This window comes from Antechinus flavipes, chromosome 3 (assembly GCF_016432865.1).
Source record: "Antechinus flavipes isolate AdamAnt ecotype Samford, QLD, Australia chromosome 3, AdamAnt_v2, whole genome shotgun sequence".
Classification (NCBI taxonomy): domain Eukaryota; kingdom Metazoa; phylum Chordata; class Mammalia; order Dasyuromorphia; family Dasyuridae; genus Antechinus; species Antechinus flavipes.
In genome coordinates this window covers 14,300,938-14,323,016 of record NC_067400.1, presented here as the reverse complement: position 1 = coordinate 14,323,016, position 22,079 = coordinate 14,300,938, and the positions used below count along the sequence as shown (strand labels likewise).

General features: G+C 38.9%; 1 protein-coding gene across 1 annotated transcript in view; it reads left to right on the top strand.

The window, feature by feature from the left end:
• The window catches only part of PLCH1 (phospholipase C eta 1), a 155,051-nt gene that overhangs the window by 67,542 nt on the left and 65,430 nt on the right, over positions 1-22,079 (top strand). Inside the window, exons 2-5 of the mRNA XM_051983064.1 lie at positions 9,581-9,727; positions 12,965-13,208; positions 18,518-18,647; positions 20,991-21,161. Of these exons, the coding sequence (XP_051839024.1) occupies positions 9,581-9,727; positions 12,965-13,208; positions 18,518-18,647; positions 20,991-21,161 (692 nt within the window). The remainder of the gene's footprint in view (positions 1-9,580; positions 9,728-12,964; positions 13,209-18,517; positions 18,648-20,990; positions 21,162-22,079) is intronic.

Sequence of the window (22,079 nt, the reverse complement as noted above, 5' to 3'; positions counted from 1 at the left end):
CTTTAATAGTCTGATTCTTTTGTTCTTCTAAGTGAATTCATTGCTATTGTGACTGGCTCTGTAGTTTGATAAAACCTTGTGTCTGGGTTCTCACATTAGTGCTATTGTCAATTCATTGCCTTGGCAGGGCTCAACCATGTACATGGGGTACTCCTCCAGCTCTCTAAATTACTTTGAATGTTTTGTACTTATTTACAGATTTCTTTAGTAAAATGCGAGCTCTTTGAGGATAGGAACTTTTTATATTTGTCTAATATTTCCAGCATATCTGGTACAATGCTTGATTGAATGGAATACTATAGAAACGGCAGTGTGGTACAGTAGTGGGGAAGAAAAGGAAACGTGCACTTATCAGAAGCCTAATATGTTCCATGTATTGTGCTAAGCACTTTATAAATATTCTCGCATTTGATATAATAGAAAGCAGATTGGTCAATGGAGAATTGGTTCCAATTCTACCTATGATACTTACTACCCCATGGCCACAGAGGTCTCATCATGTCTGTGAGGCTCAGTTTTTTCTATTCCTAAAAAATCAATATAATCAATAATATTCATAGAACCTACCTCACATAATTATTATGAAGATCAAATGAGGCAACATGGCTAATGTTGTTCAGTTGTTTTTCAGTTGCATCTAACTCTTTGTGACTCCTTTTGGAGTTCTTTTGGCAGAGATATTGGAGTAGTTTATAATTTCCTTCTCCAGCTCATTTTTCAGAAGGGGAAACCGAGATAAATGGGGTTAAGTGACTTGTTCAGTGTCACACAGCTAGTAACTGTCTGAGGCCAGATTTGGACCCACGAAGATGAATCTTCCTGATTCTAGGCCTGGCACTGTCTATTGTGCCACTTTATTACCCCTAACATGGTATAGCTTGCATCTATTATATATGTAAAGTTTTATATTCTTAGTATATATATTATTATATATATATAGTATATATATGTATTATATATATACTATATATATATATTCTTAGTATAGTGACATGCAATTACAAAATGCATAATGTTTTACATCGGCAATAATCATCAAAGAATTGCAAAGTGGACTTTGATGAGCACATAATTTCCCAGTGGTATCCGCAGAGAGTTGAATTTACAGCTTTATGAAAGAAGTGTAAGTAGCTGGCGCAGAACGGATGTGGTTGAAGTCAAGTCAGCTGGAGGAGATCTCCCAGGGATCTTCACTTCATGGGGTTCTATTTTTAAGTTTCTGATGATAGATGGTTTCTTTATAAAAACCTCCTGCTCGAGAAGCCCAACAGGCTGCTTTTTTTGAACTGGTACGCCTGCATCTCCAACATACAGTCACTGAAACTGTTACCTGCTCCACAGGTGGTCTCTTGAAACCATTCATGCCCTCTGGAAGCTCTGCCTTAGAGAAATGTTGGCATTTGGAGAAGGCGGGCAGAGCAGGGAGGGGCTTTATTCCTTAGGGCTGGAGAGGGTGAAAGAAATCCCTTTTCTATTCTGTAGCTCTTGGCTCGAGCTCTGTCTTGGGTCTTTCTGAGTCCGTGGCAGCTGGATTTATATTCATTTAATTTAGAGGAGCCAGAATAAATTCTAAAGCACAAGTCTGCTTAGCTTCATTTAAAATCTGTTTTGTTTGTCTTTGTTTTGAAAAAGAAAGAGCACCAGCCCTTTTAAGAAGTCAGTTGATAAAATGGAAGAATCAAATGATGATGAATTAAGGACCATTCCAAGCTGTTCTTGTGGGCAGCCCTCTAAAAATTCATTGACAATTTTTATTTTTACATCACCCATATTGATCAAAATATCCCTCTTCCCCACCTCTATTCCCTTAATGAACATGTCCAGTAACAAAGAAGACATGAAGACGTGGTGAGCAAGGAGAGTGTATGAAGGGAGAGGAGGAAATCAGTTCACTAAAACAAATCAACACATTAAGCAAATCTAACTCTCTATGCAATATTATAGCTCCCTGGTGCTCTTCCTCTGCAAAGATGAGAGGGATGTGACGTTTCCTATCTCTCTTTTGGGGCCACATTTGATCATTATAATTTTCAGCTCTTAATTTCAATCTCCATTAGCATTTTATATATGGTTTTTGTTTTTCGGGTCCTGCTTAACTTCACTTTGTATCAATTCATAGAAATTTTCCCATCTCCTCTGAATTTTTCATATTTCTTCTTTCTTACAGTCCAATAATACCCCATTGCATCCATACACCTCAATTTATATAACCATTCTCTAATGGATAAGAACTAGGTGATTCAGTGGATAGAGAGCCAGGCCTGGAGGCAGGAAGACCTGACCTCAAATTCATCACACACACTCATTAGCTGTGTGATCCCGGACAAGTCACTTAGTCTTATTTAATTCAGCTCCTCATTTGTCAAATGAGCTGGAAGAACACACGCTATACTCTTCCAGTATCTTTGCCAAGAAAACCCCAAATGGGATCATGAAGAGTCGGACAAAAACAACAGCAGCACAAGCTTTTTGCTTGTTTGCTCCAGTTCTTTACAGCTACCACAAAAAGCCTCCCTTTAATACATAGTGTGAGTGTTTACGTGGTACCTAGGGCTGTACTATGCCGGTTCCAAATACAAAGGAAGCACAAGAGATTGAGCAAGTCTGTTCCTCTTTTGAAGAGAGCCCACAGTCACAGCCTGTACTGGGACACAGCACCGTAGGATGATTATTTCCTTTTTATTGGACTCTAAGCTTCTCTGATTCAATGGCAACCACTGCTGCCATTGTTGGCTCATAGTGCTGCCATCCACTGACTTCCCCTCCCCCCGAAATCATTTTTGGATAAACTCTGCTGTCTGATGATACCTTCTTCATCCTATGCTTCTCTCTTGGAAGTTCTCTTAGCTCAGCACTCTTATTGTTTTCCACTGGTTCATTGGTCCCTCTCTACAACACTCACATGTCCTTGTTTTTCCAATACATAATAGTCCATGAAGTATCTGACCAAGGTTTTGTATAAGACTCTCGTCTTCTTCATTTTGGATAACTAGCTTCTTTTTGCTGAGGCAATTGGGGTTAAGTGCGTCACACAGCTAGGAAGTGTTAAGTATCTGAGGACAGATTTGAACTCAGATCCTCCTGACTTCAGGGTTGGTGTGGATAACTAGCATTTAATAGAAATAGGTGACACGTACATAGTGAAGCTTTGAAACATCTGACAATAATAGTTTAGTTTATAATAATAATAATAGCTAGCAATTCTGTAAAGCTTACTATATGCTGTGTTAGGCACTTTACAAATATTAGCTCATCTGATCTCCACAACAACACCTGGAGGTAGGTGCTATTATTATTTCCTTTTCACAGTTAAGAGAATTGAAGCGACCAAAGCCCAAGCACATCTGGTTAGCAAGTGTCTGAGACTGGATTTAAACTGGATTAAACTTCTTCTGATTCCTGCCCCAGCATTTTATACAGTGGCCACTTAGCTAGTAATTCAGACCAAGATTGTATTAGATTTGGAGGTCTACATTATTACTCTGTAACTATTAAAGTAATAATAATTATTCGAATTATGCTTTGTAATCTTGCAGGGCTTCATCTTACCCATCTTAATCAACTCTATTGATTATTGAAATAAAGATTATTGATCATTGAAAGGAGATAAACAAATTACATAAATATATTAGTATAGAATTAGCATAAATTAGTCAATAGATGTTATCTTCTATGACTGTATCTAGTATCTATTTGTAATAGAGTATACTTATTATGCTAGATCTACTAGATAATAGTATCTAGTATTAGTTGTATCTAGCATTAGTTGACCTAATAATTTGGGTAATTCACAGCATACTGACTGAGTGGGTTTCTTGGCCATAACCTGATTACAAATTAGCTTGGAATCTCCAAATTGTTCAACTGGTTTTTTTTTTTTAAGTGTACTTATTTATTTTTGACCCCTTTTTTCAATATTCTTAAGATAGCCTTATTTTTATTCTTTGAGTCCATTCCTAAATTAAATTTTTTAATTTTTTAAAAAAATTATTTAATTTGTAATTTCTAATAAAACAATCATTTCCGTAACATAGCACAACAAAAAATTGCACATGAAATTGAAAATCTATTATTTATAATTTGCTATTCCATTAAAATATATAATAAATTTATATATAATAACTTTTTTCTTTTCTTTTTCTCATTTTTTTCTCCCTCTCACCTTAGAGATGACTACCATTTGACATTAGATATACAAAAGCATCACAATACAGATCAAGCACATCAGTTGTTGTCGTGCCTTTCAGTCATGTCCGATTCTTTGTAACTTCATTTGAGGTTTTCTTGGCAAAGAAACTGGAAGGGTTCGCCATTTCCTTCTCCAGCTCATTTTATAGATGAGGAAACTGAGGCAAACAGGTGACTTGCCCAGGGTCACACAGCTAGTAAGTGTCCCAGGCCAGATTTAAACTCAGGGCTTCCTGATTCCTGATTATTTTTTTGCTATTTAGCTACCCCAAATCATATCAACATCTTTAATGATTATAATATATTTACATTAATGATTATAATATATTGATGATGATAATGATCATGCCATATTGACATTAATGACTAACAATGCTAAATTCTTCTAAAACAATCAATAATAATAATGAGGAGCAGGATGAAAGTAGAATACTTTAAAATTTACAAAGCACTTTATTACTGTGTTTGATTCTCACAGCAATCATGTGGGATAGACAATAGTATTATTTTCATTTTGTGGAGGATGGAACTGAAGTAGAAAGAAGTTATGTGAGTTCATGGGTTCACACAGCTATGAAGTGCTTGAGGGAAGATTTATCTTCCAGGTCAGCTCTCTATTGAACTATCTACAAATTATTAAGCAATGAATAATAGTTATATGTAATTAATATGAATCAGATAGATGCCTAGATACTCCTAGACAAAATTGACAGCAAATAAATACCTTGAATCTTAATACAGTTATCAGGTTGTGAAAGCCTTTATGCTATCATAGATGGTTTTCAAAGAAAAAGTAGAATAGGGAATATTTTTATGTTATTTGGACAGACCAAAGAGCAAAATGGTACCTTTTCACTATCATCTCCTCCCTATAGGAAACATGGAGGTCAGTAGACTAAAGTCCATTTTTTATCCTTTCCTTGGGAAGAAATATTACTTGGTAAAAGCAAGAGGAACTTGAAAGCCTACTGTATGTACATGTTTGGCATACAAAAATTTTAGCTTAATAGTCTTATTGAAAAGGAGGTATCATTTTTTAAGGAAAGGCATTCCTAAAACATCAAAACTGTATTCTTGATCTTGTGATTTCATTGATATAAAATACTTCCATGTGAATCTGAACCATCCCTGTAGGTTGACATCTTTTCTTCTCAAGTGCCATGGAATAATAAGATGGTAAGTGAGTTGTCCAGGGTCATGTGCTCAGTTTATGTCACTGGCTGGGCCTGCCCTCAGATCTTCCTGGAACTGAGGTCAGCCTTTTATCTATTGTACCTCTTAATTTTATTTTAATTTTTTAATAAGTAGAAAAAGAGTATATTTTTTTTCTCATCTGCCTTTCAGCAGTTGTATGAATTGGAATCATAATATCCTTTCTGGGGAAAGTTGTTGTTTTCACATTTTTGCCCATAAATATTCTACAACCAAGGAGGGAGATGGAGAACATCTGGAATGACTTTGGCATGGTCCAGGTGAAACCTAGCCAAGAATACTCTGTCCTTGGTGGGAATTTAACTATTGGTTACCCTCAGAAAAAAGATAAAATGGTCTTGGGGGATGAAAGAAGAATAATGAGCTCTTCTTCATTTCCAATGAAGAATCAACATGGACACATAGGATTAAAGAGTAACAGAAAGAATTTTGAGGAGATCTCAAAAATAGTTTCCCTTTGACAATGGATGTTAATTGGTACACAAGGGAAATTGAAGCTGGAGGATAGTTTTAGAATAAAACCCCTTAGATTTAGAAGAAATCTCAGAATATATTTCCTCTTGTCTTAACTTGGAGCACAGCTCTCTCCTTCACAGCAGTCCTGACAGTCATCAGCTCTCTGATTGAAGCCCTTTTAGGGTTGGGGAGCTCATTACCTACAAAAGCAGCTCATTACATTTACGCTTGTGATACTTTTCAGAAAGTTTTTTTTTGCTTACTGTTGTCCAGGTAAGATGCAGTTGAGGACCTTGGAAAATAAGGAATAGAATTGCTGACTTTTCAAGATTCTCTTCAACCCTGTGATGTGATTTGACTAGAGATAAATGCCATCTTAATGTGTTTTAGAGGCTGCCAATAAAACCTAGCTGAGAAATCTAGTTTTAACTATACCAAAGACATTGTACTCTTGTATGCTCGTCCGCTGTTATGATTTGTTAAGTGTTTTTCTGTTATGAATTATGCTGGAGCATTGGCTTAGCGAACATTTGTGGCTGAGTCAATGTAATAAATCAGCAGAGCTAATGGATGTTCAGTGCATTGGATATGCATTGTTGACATTGCCGTGGAGGTATTGGAATAAGTTATGTTAAATACTTGGATTTTATTTGGAATAATAAAATTATTTAAAAAGTAAACTACTTTTATTTAAATATAATAAATGAATTGGTTTGTGGATGATTAACAAGTAGGCGGCATAGTGGATAGAGTGCTGGCTCTGGAATAGGGAAGATTCATCTACCTGTCTTCCATCTGGCCCTAGACGCTTACTAGCTATCTGATCCTGGACAGCTCACTTCACCCTGTTTGCCTCAGTTTCCTCATCTATAAAATGAGATGGAAAAGGAAATGTCATACTCCTCTAGCATCTCTACCAAGAAAACCCAAATGGGGGCACGAAGATTTGGATGTGACTGAACAAGAACTAGAAGAAGCACTTTGCCCATTTCTTCCTCTCAGTAGAAAGTGCTTACTGATTCTCAGACATTTCTCTCTCGAGTGGGAAAGAAAAAACTCAGAAATCACCAAAATATGAAGCAGTAATCTTTTATTTCCCTAATGCAGCACCCAGCACCAAATGTCATGTTCTGTGCCTAGTTTTGCAGTCACTTTCACTCACTCCTGACTTTTTTGTGACCCTTTTGGGAATTTTCTTGAGAAAGTGAGTTGAGCAGTGAAATGATTCAGGCCAGTTCCAGTGGTCTTGTGATGGAAAGCCATCTGCACTCAGAGAGAGAACTGAGTGTGGATCACGGCATAGTATTTTCTCTTTTTGTTGTTGTTTGCTTGCTTTTTGTCTCATTTTTTTCCCCTTTTTGATCTGATTTTTCTTGTGCAGTATGATCATTGTGGAAATATGTATGGAAGAATCACATATGCTTAACATATATTGGATTGTTTGCTGTTTAAGGGAGAGGTAGGGGGAAGGGAGGGAGAAAAAATTTGGAACATATATGTGTATATATATAATATTTATTTTTTCTGTGCATGTATTTTGAAAATAAAAGCTTTTAAAAAGAGAGAAACTTAGTTGAAGAAATGAGGAAACACATCAGTAGAGTTCAGTGACTTGCTAGGGTCACATAGTAAATGTTTGAGGGTAGATTTAGGGTTACCCTAGGCCAGGCACTCTGTACACTACAGCATCACCCACTTCCCCTCTTTGTGATTAGTTAGTTCTCAAGAAATCTCACTTCTATTACATTTTTTTTCCTGAAGTCTTGTCAAAATGGTGAGATACCAATTGTGAGAATTTATATGGGGAAAAACGATGAAAATTGAACAAGCATTTGTTTCACTTCTAGTCTGTGCAGAGGGGAAGGCAGAAGAAATAGAGGGGTAGAAAGTGGGGCTGGGAGTCCGGAAGACCTGACTTCAAGATCTGATGTGGACATACACCAACAGTAGGACCACGGACAGCTCCTTGTTCTCCCAGGCAGCCTCTAAGGTGGCTACATATTGCAGATTTGTTGATGTGCATTGATATACAGTATTTCTTCCTCAAGAGTTCCTTATGTTGATCAAATCACAGGTCTGGATTAAAAAATATATATACCAGGCACTATGCCCTGAAGGTACTGAGAACACAGAACAGTCCCTGACCTCAGGAAGCTTACATCCAGTAGAAGGGTCAAAAGAAAAGGGAGATCAGATTCTGTGCATAGAAATTCAGTTTGCATGTATCTCATTGATTATCTAGCACTGATTTGGTACACATATACATACAAGACAGTGCAGTGTCTGACACACAAAAGTGATCTGGTTGATTCACTTGAACAAAAAATCGATTTAATAGTTGGAACACTGTATCTTGCAAGGAACTAGACTAAATGAACAAGATTGTGCCATGTCCAGAGGTAGGCCTGGGAAGGATTTACAAAGAGTGACAAAAGCCTCCCATACAACAAAAGCTTATTGACTCCTTGGTAATATTTGTCCCCTGCTGACTTAACTTTCTAGAATCTAGATTCACTCATACACTAATAAGGTTGGATTCCATGGAGGACCACCAGGATATTTTTCTGAAAGATTTACTTTTATCATATCACCCCTCTGCTGTGAATGCTTTCATGGTTCCCCATTGCCTGCAGGCTGAAGGTTTCTCAGCCTGATAATCAAGACCCTTTATAGTCTGACTTTTATTTTACTTATTCATCTTCATTTCTCATGACTCCATGAGCCCTCATCTGTACTTAGGCTAATTCACTAAGCATTTATTAAATACCAAGCATGACACGTTTATTTTCTATTTACCTATATTAGGTAAAGGTCTCTTTACTTCTAGTCCAACCCTCTATCCAACATGCCTTATTTTTTTTCAGTTCCAAGTGCAAAACACTGATCTTTGCTCATGTTGTTGCCTTTCCCCAAGAATATCTTTCCCATTTTTCAAAAGAAAGGTCAAAAAAGTCCCTAACCTCTCATAACCTAACATTAAATGGCTACAGATACACAAGGTGCATATAATCAAAATGGAAAGTCATTAAGCATGCCTTTGCATGATCCATCTCAAAAGAAAGACTTTTCTGTGACATGAATTTAAATAACTTTGATTTTGATATTACCGGTTTTTGAGTAATAAACAGTTTCCGAAGAAGAAAAAAAAATCAGGCTTAGTTTAATCCAGCAACCAATGCTCTATTTTAATTTGTGAGACTTTCAATTATGGCTGTGAAATTAAATTTTAGAAGCATTAAAATAAGACACCTTTTAAAACTGGATGTTTTAAAATTAAGAAAACTTTGGCAGAGTTTCTTTGTAATGAATATAAAATGAAATTACAAATGCAAGTCAGCATGAGTCTCCTAACAGAAAACATGATGTTGTTACTCAGAACAAATGATAGCTTTGGGAAAGCATCATCACGATAGGTTTATTTTCCTTAAAGCTCGAGTCTGCTTCCATGATCCAACTTGGTGCCAGTTCACACATTTCTTTAACAGCTCAGTTTCTTCATTTCCCCAAATCAACATTGTCTTTCAGTTCCTGGCGCCTTTGGCTGCCAATCCAATGTGTTGCGATACCAAGATTCCTAGTAGCTGTTATGTCCCTGAACCGGTTGTCTTTTAATTCTTGGCGCCTTTGGTTGCCAATCCAGTGTTTTGTCTGACATCGAGATTTTGAGCTGGCGTCATGTGCCTAAATTGAGCAGGGGTTAAATATATCTTCATCTTCTTTACAGTTGAAAGATGCATGAGTGTAATGCAGTCTGGGACCCAGATGATCAAACTGAAGAGTGGAAGCAAAGGCCTCGTCCGGCTCTTTTACCTGGACGAGCACCGCACCCGGCTGCGTTGGCGACCCTCCCGGAAAAGCGAGAAGGCAAAAAGTAATGTTGACCTTTTTGGTTCATTTTCTGCCTGGGGATAAGAATAAACTAGCTATTCCTAAGCATTTTTGGTGTCATGGAATCCTTTGGCAATCTGGTAAAGCCTTATTGAGTCACAGGGTTTTAAATAAATACCCAGGATTATAGAAGAAACCAATTGTACTAGCAATACAGTCATAAAAAAGTGAAAAAAAAAAAAAAAACTCAAATCCATAGATCCCCAGGACAAAACTCTATAGAATAAATGGATCATATGAGGTAATATTTTCCTCATCTTCTTCAGATCCTGCAGATGGGAGTAGGCAGAAAGAACTGCTCACTTCCTTTAGCTGGCATAAAGTTGATTTAAAAAAAAAATTTCCCATAAACATTGAAGGAATACTCAAAGTGTGGATTTTAAAATTTTCTTTTATTGTTGTTATTAAACAAACATTTTTGTTGTTAAAATGCATCATACGTGGTCTTTGGATTCATGGAAAAATCAACTGCTGGAAAATAATAGGCTATTTGATAATTCCACCTCTCCTTTGCCTCTGGGATAAGTAGGCTGGTAATACAAAGAAATAATAATGATCGTTGTATGGGTGGAGAAATTAGGAGAAACATGTAGCCAAGTTAATTGGTTCAGCAAAAACAGAATGTGAAATTGGAAATTTGCTGAATGATGCCACAGGGTTGGATGAAAAAGAAATAATGTTGGGATTATGTTTTGTGGGTTTGTTGTTGTTGGTTTAGTTGCTTTTTCTCCCTCCTTCCCTCCCTCCCTCCCTTCTTTCCTTCTTTCCTTCCTTCCTTCTTTTTCTTTCTTTCTTTCTTTCTTTTTTTTGGCTCATACCTAGAATTATTTTCCACAGTGACAGACAGAATTATCCAGGATTAGGCTTTTTGTTTTGTAGCTTGCCTTTTTTTTTTTTTTTTTTTTTTTTAAGTTTCTGTGGTACTACAGTGATCATCTAAAAGATCCTAGGGACTTGATTAATAGAGAACAGGAGTTCCTAACCTGGTATTCACAGTCTCCCAAAGGATCTCTGAATACATTTCAGGAAGACTGTGAACTTAGATGGGAAAAAATTACATCTTTATTTTTCCTGACTTCCAACTGAAATTTAGTACTTTCTTCACTCATATATATGAATAATAAAACATTCCCTGAGAAGGAGTCATAGGCTTCCAGATGTTGCCAAAAGGGTCTGTGCCCCACAAAAGGTTAAAGAGACCTGAAAAACTAGTGATTAAGAATTGGTCTAAATACAATGGAAACATAGTCAATATTTCATTGAAAAAATTCCTCCAAAATTAGCATCTCTTCTATATATCTAAGATTTTCATGGAGAAAATCTTTCTGAAAGCCAAGTCCTAAGTGACTTTCCTCAGTTTTTCCTGTTAGCTTTAGTCTTCCAAGTTGAGGCAACATGCCCACGTAGATCATGTGCAGGATCAGTAGGAAGTCCTAGGTTCAGATACTACCCCTAACATTTCTCAGTTCTGTTGCGACTCTGAGTAGCTTCTGACTTAATTTTTTGGAGCCTTAGGCAGCTGCTTTGGACTTATCTACCAAATGGGTAAGTTGCCAATGAATATTCAGTGTTTGGAAAGGCATGGAGTAGAGTATTGGACTTTGAGGCAAAAAGATTTGGATTCAAGTCACACCTCAAATAGTTACTAGATGGGTGATGCTGTATAAGTCAGCCTGCCTCTCCGAGCCTCGGTTTCCCCATTTATAAAATGAAGGTGTTCAACCCAGTGTCAGTTGCTTCTTTTAATCTCTGCTCCTATGATGATCAAGGGTCAAATGTGTGAAGTGAAGAGATAAAGTCACAGTTTAGGTTTTGTGAGTCCCCTGAGTTTAATTTTGATCACTTATAATTCTAACTAGGGGAATAATTGATCAGATTGCTTTTTTTTTTTTTTTTTTGTTGCCAGCTTGAATTCAACAGACTTTTATTGAATTCCTACTGAATGAAGGGACCATTCAGCAGTGGTGACTTACTGCTCCTGGGAGAGTTTGTTGGCTATCAGGGAATTCTTCCCCAAATCATGGAGTCTAACTCCTTCATTTAGAGATGAGGAAACTGAGACAGACACGAGCTGATTTGCCTATGTTCACACAGATGCTTGGCGTCACCTGGTTTCCAACCGGATCCTCTGACCCCAAAGCCTTTGTATTTGCCATTGTAACCATTTTACTCCTAGAAACCATACTCAGAAACTCTTTGAAAGCTATGACTGACTTTCATGAGGCTTTTTGGTTTATAGTTTGCCTCTCAGTGCCTGCCTAGCACTAGAAGAGCTCCATAAATGCTTTTTTGGATGAATTAAATCTCCCTAAGTTGGAAGGAGAAGCCATAGAAGGCCAAAGTCTCTTTTGGTTTGATTCCTCCCTTCTCTTTAGAATATCCTACAGGTGACTAGTATATTTACTCTAGCAGCCTGAGATTGTAGATAGAGAATTGCCCTTGAAATTACGAAGAATAATAGCAATATTGTTCGATGCAGAACTATGAATGACTTAGCTATTCTCAGCAACACAACGATCCAAGACAGTCCCAAAGGACTCATGATGAAGCAGACAGACTCTCCTCCTCGAAAGAGAGAGAGAGAGAACTGGTATTGATCGAATATAAACTGAAGCATGTTATTGTTCACTTTTTTCTTTCATTCTTTCTCTTTTACTCAAATCTTTTTATACAAAATGACTAACATGAAAATATTTTACTGAAAAAAAAAAAATTGGAAGGCCTGAGTCTAAGACCTGTCTTTGACAGGTATTTGATGTGTGACTCTGGGCAAGTAACTTAATTATTTGGGGCCTCACTTGAGTCTAAGGCTGTAAGCCCCAGAGAAGGTGTTGCCCTGAATTATAAGATGGGGGAGATCCCTATGTCAGTGAAACTACAGGGCCAGTGTGTATTCCATGTAATTCATTTATGGTATTCACCACTTGATGCTTTCCTAATCTTGTTTCCCCTGATGATGGTGGGATCTAGTGTGGTTTACCAGTGTATTTTATTGCCTAGCTTTGATTTTGAATGGGGCCTCTCTCAACTGTGATTTCACAATTAAATTATACAGCCCAGAAGTTTCTCCTGGGGAGGCTTCTCTGAGGGCAATGGCAACGCTGGCATTTTATTTCTTCCCATCTGGCTCCGGCCCAGAAAGAGTGGCTCTTCCCCTGCTCCGGGATCTCCATGCATATCCTCACTAGTGCTTTGTCTCTGAATCCCCTTTCCCTCACAGTCATTATCGATTCGATTTACAAAGTCACCGAGGGCCGGCAATCTGAGATTTTCCACCGGCAGGCGGAGGGGAACTTTGATCCGAGCTGCTGTTTCACCATTTACCATGGAAACCACATGGAGTCCCTGGACCTCATCACCTCCAATCCCGAGGAGGCAAGGACCTGGATCACCGGCTTGAAGTACCTGATGGCTGGAATCAGTGACGAAGACTCTCTTGCCAAACGACGGAGAACCCACGACCAATATCCTTTGCTGAGATTTCAGCTCTAATTGAGGGTGTGTGCGTGTTTGTGAGTGTGAGTGATAAAGTGATTAAGATCTGGGTTTGAGTCAACTTGGTGCTGTAGAGCAATGCTGTAGACCTCAACTAGAAAGGGATCCCTGCAGCTCTTTATTGATCTAGAAAACCACAAGTTAACATTAACTGCATTTTTTATTTATTTTACTAATATTTTCTTTGGTTCTTGTTAAATTCTAAGCAACTCCCCAAGTCTGTTTTATAGAAAATGGACCAATTTTCTTTTTTTCTTAATTGATTTTTTTGGGGGAAGAGGGAAACATTTTATAATTTATATATAAAATCTCAGCAAGAGAACTTGTAAAATGTCAGGAATATCCCACTTCAACTACACAATGTGAATTTCCACCTTTTTTTAATAAAAGAGATTTTCTCACTTTGGTATTCTTATAACAATAATATCCCAAGTTTAGTCTCCATCCCCATCCTTAAAACTTCAGTTCTAATATGCATCTGTTACTTCGTGAGGACTTAACCCACCTTGTTTTCTTAGTTTTGAGCTCAAAGCTGAGCCTTCTCTCTCTCTCCATTGTCATCTTCTATGTCCCCTTTTTAGCCTTTGGCATTATTCACATAGAAGCTGGGGAGGCTTCAGACCACCTGAGCTCCGACACAGACTCTTTCCATCACCCATGAATGTTTGCTTCAGACGAGCCAGAGCTCTCGCTCACCCTCCTTCCACTCAGCCCGCTTGGCCCGGAGTAATGAACCTGTCATAGATGTTTATTTCTCTCAGAAGAAGCTTTCAGTCATCTCTCATAAAATAGTGCACTGTAGAATATCTTTTTCTCTTTTCTTTGACTCGAATCTCTTTCCTTGGTTATGCAATGGATCCTGAACAGAGTGACAGTCTAGGGAAGGTCACATTGCTGTGGCTCATCATAACAAGGTGGGTTGGTTATGTAGCAGTTTTAAGATTTTCAAGACCCTTTTTATAGACCTTTAGATCTAGAGCTGAGCCCTTGGAGGTGACTTAGCAAATCCACATTTTGCAGATGAGAGAACTGAGGTTCAGGAAAGTGAAGCCATTTGCCAAAACTTCCTACATAGCAAATGGCTGAGGTGGTAGGGTTCTACATCCAGAAGGAATCCTAGGACTAGTTCTCATTTTGTAGGTAAGGAAACTGAGTCGAGAAGGCTTAGTGACTTCCCTGTGATTTCATAGTTAAATTATAGAAACCAGATTTGAATCCAGGTCTGCTAAGGTCAACCCTCTCCCCACTACTTTCCATTGCTGATAGATACATGATGCTGGACTTAGTGGTGAAGCAACTCGGAGAAGTAGCAAATGCTCTAGAGTTCTGATGGGAATCCGGATGAGAATCCTGGTTTCCACATTATTAGCTCCATGACCACGGGCAAGTCAGTCTGCCAAAGAGTGATGCATAAACTGCCCGGCCACAAGACTATTGAGAGGAAAACTGCCTCATAAACTCCGAAGCGCTGTGTAAATGTGAGTCTGTCAATAACACCCCCCTTGATCCATTAGAAAAACTCAGTCTGTATCTGTGTCCTTAACGGAGGGAATTCTCGTGGCCTTCTGCAGTTGTGTGACCCACATAATCTACTTGCTGGGTTCAGAAGCCCCCTTCCTTTGGGGATCAAAAAATAATGATGCAAAGTAGCTTTTTAAAAAAAAAAAATCTTGTCCTTCACTTAGATGGTCCTTTGCCCTTGCTGTTGCATCAGTAGGCATGTGTGCGTGCGTGCGTGCGTGCGTGCGTGCGTGTGTGTGTGTGTGTGTGTATGTATCGAGATGCTCCTTGGATAGGAAATATGATGGATTTATATTGATCCATTGGGATGCAGAAGCTTTTTTAGAACTTTTTTCAGCTGGGCTCGAGGAGATAGTGAATACACTCTGTACATACAAACATACTCACACATACATGAATCTAGCTTATATTAAAAATATCTATTTTTGTTAGACTTAAATATTCATCAATAACAATAACAATTGCTAACATTCATTTAGAGCTTAAAGGTTTGTTTGGTACATGTATTGTCTAAATTATAGCTGCCCTATCTAGGGCACTATCTCAAGCATATAAAGGGAGAAAAGAAAGACTCCCTGCCCTCAGGGAAATTATATTCTACCACTGAAAACAAACATATCTGTTTGGTTTTATATTTGTGTACATGGCAGACACATTGAGGGTACTTCACGTGGACCAGTTGATTACTTTTAAAGGGGGCTTCTAGCTGCCCTTTCCAGCGGCAATTAAAATGGGGGTGAATTTTCTGGGGGTGAATCACCTGCATTGCTTTCATGAATTACAGGTTGTTTTGTTTTGGCTCCTGTCTCTTCCTAAGATATTACAAAGCCCTCAATGAGTCCTTTTCCCTGCTATAGTTTTGCAGTTTTATTCCAGGGAAATGTTTTCCTCACCTTGGATAGCTAGGGAGGATGACATCCCAAGATATCGGGACATTGACTGACACATTAACTCGTTATTCTTGAAGTGGCTGCACATCACACGTACCTCCATTTATTGTATTCAGGAACAGTTTTTAGAAGCTGCTCATATTTGTTTGTGTGGCTCCCTTCTGGGGACTGGCAGCTTGCCATGTTTATATTAACAAGGTTGGCAGGTTAGGAGCTGCCACAAAAAAATCACTCTGGAAAAAAGACCAGCTAGGAAGAGACCATAGTCCCAACAGTCACCGAGAGATGTTCTCACAAGAAATTTGGTAGCTACTAGAACAGAAAAGAGAGAGGTAAAGGGATTAGGTCAAATAAACAGGAAAGGGAAAGTAAAAATCAGCTAAAGCCACGGTCTGATTAAAAAAAAAAAAAAGGAATCTGATACATGTAGATCAGATTTAGCATAAATCTTTATGAAATCCCTAATTGAACACACAGATAATTACATTAATTGAAAAGAATAGGTTCTTTCATTTTCACTTAAGACTAAGAATTTCAATGGTGAATAGGTGTTGAACATAAGAGAAAATAATAAATCTTAAATGGTAAAAAACAAAATTGGGTCAAAACATAATGTGATTTATGCAATCATAGATATATTGGATCAATAAAAATAGTCCTTGCTGAAGAAAAAAATGAAAAATAGAAATAAATTCCTTGGTCTCGCATTCAAAGCCCTTTGCCCTCTGGTTCCTACCTACTTTCTGAACCTTATTTCACTGTACTCTCTTTAAAGTACTCTATGTTCCAACTAATTTTCCTACTAATTATCCCCTGATCTCAGCCTGTTTATTGCCTGTGTGAGTCATGTGAACTGTCTCTCACTCTTGAAGTACACTCCCCACCCCCACTCTCCATCCCCCACATGTCTCTAACTATTGAAATCCTTCTCCCTTCCAAGTTCTACCTCAGGGGTCATGTATTCCATAAAGTCTTATTTTTTTTATCGAACCCAAATGAAAGCTTTTTCTCCAGGGACAGCTGGGTGGGACCAGAATGCATAAAGCATTGGGCTTGGAGTCAGGAGGACTTTAGTTCAAATTTGACCTTAGCTACTTACTGATTGTGTGACTCCAGTAGATCACTTAATTTCTATCTCAGTTTCCTGGGAATGATAATAAGGGTACTTTTTTTCCTCAGGGTTATTATGATGATAAAGTGAGAAAATAGTTATAAAATTCTGCATAAATGGGGCAGCTTAGTGATACAGTACATAGAGTACAAAGCTCAGAATCATGGAAGAATCATCTTTATGAGTTCAAATCTAGCCATAGATACTTATTAGCTATGTGACCATAGGCAAGCAACCGGTTTGCCTCAGTTTCTTCATCTGTAAAATGAGCCGGAGAAGGGAATGGCAAAGCACTTTAGTATCTTTGTCAAGAAAAGCCCAACTGAGGTCATGAAGAGTTGGACACAACTGAAAACAATTGAACAACAATGAAAAATTACATAAATCTAAGTTATTCTTATTCTCCCTTGTCATTGTTTTTCTAGAGCTTTTTGGGGGGAAAGGCTAGATTTTTTTTTGGGAGAAAGGGGTAGAATATTTTTTCTTAACCAAGTTGTGAGCTTTCCATGGCCAGTGACTGTGTTCATTTCTTTTTAAAATTTTTATTTCGTTAGTATTGAGTCATGTATTGCACATAATAGGCACTTGAAAAATGTTAGTTGGATTGTGTTCTATACTGTGTTGAATTTGAGATTCCTTTGATGTGGGCGTTCTCACTGTGTTTTTAACACAGTTTCCGGCTAGAAAACAGATCTGTTCTTTATTGATCTTAACCCTTCTCAGTTTCATGTAGCCGGAAGAATCCTTTCTCTTTTTGATTTTCTGTGCATATTACACATGAATAATTTACTCAGCGCTTCTTTGAAAGCTCATGTATTTCTTAATCATAAAAAACAGCTTTAAGATCTCAAAACACTTGACTAGCAATTGATCCTCCTAATGTGTGTGATGTTGCTAGAGGGAAGGGGTGTGTGTGTGTGTGTGTGTGTGTGTGTGTGTGTGTGTGTGTGCATTTAAGCCAAATGTTTATCCTTAAGATTTTAGCTTCATGAGATTTAGAACTAGAAGGGAAAGATCAAAATCATTCACATCATCCACTCCCCCGTTTTCTAGGAAACTGAGTTCGGGAGAGTTGATATGTGACTTGTTTAGGTCATTGAGGCAAATCCAGGACTCTTTTCACTATAGCAAGAGAAGAGAAAACAGTCTGATCCCGTGTACATTGATCCCAATGTAGCTTGGGAAGAGGGGAAACTGACCATAGTTTCTGGCCTCTTTTGTCTTTTCCTACCTTGATTTTTCTACAAGAGCTGCATTCTTGATCATGAGCCTGATCCTAATTTTTAAAAATATTGAAATCACTGTAAGTATATAGTTAACTATGATTATCTCTAAGTTATGTCCCTGTACTCCAAACATATAAAACATTTAAGTCCATTTAAAAGGGTAGTTCCATCGACTTAGTTTAGTTCATTCATCTTGTATTTATTATCTGAATTTAATTAATTTTTAATTAACTGGAGAAACCTCTGGATGAGTGGTTCTGCGGAAGGAGCCAGAGAGGGGGTGGTTTTAGAGCAAGGCTAGATCCTGACTTGAGGCTGGGAACTGGGGACCTGGGTTCTCTGGCTCGAGAGCATTCGAGAAAGTAACTGGAAGCCTCTTTGCCAGCTGACCATGGATGCCATTAGTCATAACAGGGGTGATTGACAGAGTGTGCTGAGTGTGAATTGAATTACCGCAGGCAGAGCAGAGGCAAGTCAGGGACAATCTGGACTACTTTGGGAAGAATATTTCCTTGACTTTTGTGCCTCACGTGGGTGAAACAGACCTTCGAAGAGGCCGACAAGAATGGGGATGGCTTGTTGAACATTGAAGAGATCCACCAGCTGATGCATAAACTCAATGTGAACCTGCCTCGGAGAAAAGTCCGGCAGATGTTTCAGGTAAAGCTTGTCCATAAAGACCAAGGCAGGAGGTGACTGGTGGAGGAGATCATGAAAGGCTCCTGGCAGCCTATCCATGGATATGGTTTTGTACGAGCTGCCTCAGGAAAGATCTGGATTCACTTCCTAACTTTGCATAGGCTGGCTTTATGGCTATATGTATACACACACACACACACACACACACACACACACACACACATACATATACATGTCATTGAACCTCTTGATACCTTGAGAGATTTTCTAGGACTCTAAGTTCCAGCAGAGTCACCAATCTGAATTTCTGGGGCATTCTCACACCAGGAGCTCTCCTCACAAGTGTGTCATTTTTCCTCTCATAAAAGTGGGTTTTTCCCTTTCCCCTGCCCCCACCCATCAACAAATAATAGCTAAGGGATTTACTTTGTTGGAGAAACCTCAATCCCTTTTCCTCTTCCTTTCCAGCAATATCACTCTGTTGCATAATGATTTTTAGCTCTTCTTTTTTTAAAATGTTATTATTGGCAACCCATGAAAGGGAAATTGATAGAGTGGCCATGCCTTATTCTAAAATGCTGATTTTGATTCAGAGATAATAAGATGTTGCTACTTGAGTCATCAAATCTGAGTTGAAAGACTCTCGGGAGTTATCTAACCCAACATGTTTCTGAATGAGAATCCCAATCACAGAATATTTGACCGATGCCTTTTAAACCTTGGCTAAGAGGGGAAACCTGCCATTTTGTCTTGGTTTTCCATTCTACTGGAGCTAAGACTTTCTATCCTAAGTCTGTCTCTTGTTTTCATCCACCTATGGCTTCTAGTTCTGCCCTCCGAGGGCAAGCAGAAGAAATCACAGCCTCTTCCAAATGACAGCCTTTCAACAACTTAAAGAGACCACTACTTTCCAAGTTCCTTCATTTTACTTTTACACAAGATCTCACTCAGACCTTAAAGTTTTCAAATGTCTAATCAGTCAAGGAAGCAATGGAGTATCTTGTCCATGTATAGCTCTAATCAACAAGAGACACGATGTTATGTATTCTGGCTGCATCCGTGTGCTCTTGACTGTATTTGGTCTTCATCCGCAAAGTTATATTGCAGAGAAAAGAGCCTTAGTAGAAAATGACCAGCAGACCCAATTTCCAGGATTCACAAAATTTCTACCTCTTATTTGTCAAGGGAACTCACGATTCAAATTCTTTCACAGGCTATTGACCAAAAAAATAACAGTTGTTAGTGTTAACAGCTAGCCTATATAGAGATTTTCTGGAGAAGGGAGCGCTTCTCAAAGGGTTTATTTATATTTCATTGCATGATAAGCAAGCCTTTTTAAAAGCCCAAATACTTCCCCAAATTCCATGTTTCATTATACATTTCCACCAAGGACACTTCACAAAATTCACATTCTTTAAAACCATTTTCTGTATGCTCTGATTCATCTCTGTCTTGTGGGAAGGAGAGGGAAGAGCTCTTCCTGTTTCAAATTCAGATGGAGGAGGTAGGCAGTGGGGTTGCATTGGACAATCCACCCTCCACCAGAGTCATTCTGGGAGATAGGGTGGTCTGCCCCCAGGCTGTGCTACACAGGGATTGGGAGCTTCCCCGGGAGTAAGTATCAGGATTTGACTCTTTTAAGCTCCAGGACCGGTATTTTCTCCATTCTGCTGTCTTAGATAGTCACCAGAAAAGGGGGCTGTTATGGCATGGGAAGCCCCATGGCATGATGGATCAGCAAAAGACAGCTAGACATGGAGCTGGAGGTTGCGTTTAGGAGGAAAGTCGCCTCCCCCCAAGATGGCCACCTCCTGGGACAAAGCCCTGGTAGTCTTGTATTAGCTATAGCTTAGACAGTAGACCACTTGGTCCAGGAAGCAGAAGAGTCTCTCCTAAAGGGGACAATGGCTCATCCATAGAGTGAGCTGAGGTTCTGTTATTTTTCCTCTGCTAAAATTTCTGCTAATTTCTTTATAAATTTTTCTCTTTGAAAATGAAACCCCCAGAGAAGATCATGACCTCGTCCCCAATGGGCTTATGTGGTTTTCAGTAAAGCGCTGGGAACAAAGAAAAATCATTCCACCAGTGACTCCAGCTTTGTCCAGGGGAAATGAACATTCAGGCCCCCAGTTACAGGATGCTAAGTAAGGACTCAAGCCACTTCCTCCCCATTCCCACCCCCGCTCATTTCAAGTCTGTTTGTTGATCATGTTTCTTTAGAAGTTGGTGAAATAGAGAGACCTTTTCAGCCCTCGCTCCCAGGCTAAGCATCCTCTCTGTGCTGTGTGTTTTGGCTCAGTCCCGATTTCAATCTGTCGAGGCAGTCATCCCTCCTCGGGTTTCTGTCTCTCTTGCCCCTTGCAGGAAGCCGACACGGACGAGAATCAGGGAACTCTGACGTTTGAAGAGTTTTGTGTTTTTTACAAAATGATGTCCCTGAGACGGGACCTCTACTTGCTGCTCTTGAGCTATAGTGACAAGAAGGACCATTTGACCGTGGAAGAGCTGGCCCAGTTTCTGAAGGTGGAACAAAAGGTAAGAGCCTCTGAGATGGATGACTTGAGAGTTTCATTTCCACCTGGGAAAGCCATTGCTGGTGGAGCCAAAAGGATGGACTAGGAGGTGGAAATGGGGGCACAACTTGGCTTCCAACACACACACACACACGTGTGTACATGTGTTTTATGCCAAAGACACTTGGATCTGTGATTTTCTTGAGTGTCCATAACTCTTTTTGCTCGCATGGATCATAACCAACCAAAACTTTCATTCAGAATTATCTTTCTCTCTCCATGGCCCGCCACGGTGCTTTCAGTCATATCCAACTCTCTGTGATCTCATTGGGAGTTTTCTTGGCAAAGATCTGAAATGTTGGCTGTTTCCTTCTCCAGCTCCTTTTACAGATAAGGAGACTGAGGTTAAACAGGGTGAAGCGATTTGTCCAAGATCACATAGCTAGTAAATGTCTGAGGCCGTATTTGAACTCATGTAGGTGAGTCTTCCTGACTCCAAGTCCTTCACCCTGTCCACTGTACCACGTAGCCTCAATTATGCCTTGAAAAGACTTTTAATTGATATTTCTTAATTCATAGCTTGATGCAGTGGGAAAAGCACCACAAAGAACTGGATTCAAATTCTGTCTCTGAATTTAATGCTTATGTGTCCTGGGATGAATTACTTAGCTTCCCTAAAATTCAATTACTTTAGCTAAAAAATGAGGGATGAATTAGAATATCCCAAACTCCTTTGCAACTCCAGATCTGTGACTTTATGGCTTTGTGAGTATTGGGAGTTAAAAAAAAACCCACTGGGGGCATCTAGGTGGTGCAGTGGATAGAGCACCAGCCCTAAAGTCAGGAGGACCTGAGTTCAAATCTGGCCTCAGACACTTAACACTTCCTGGCTGTGTGACCCTGGACAAGTCACTTAACTCCAACTGCCTCAGCCAAAAAA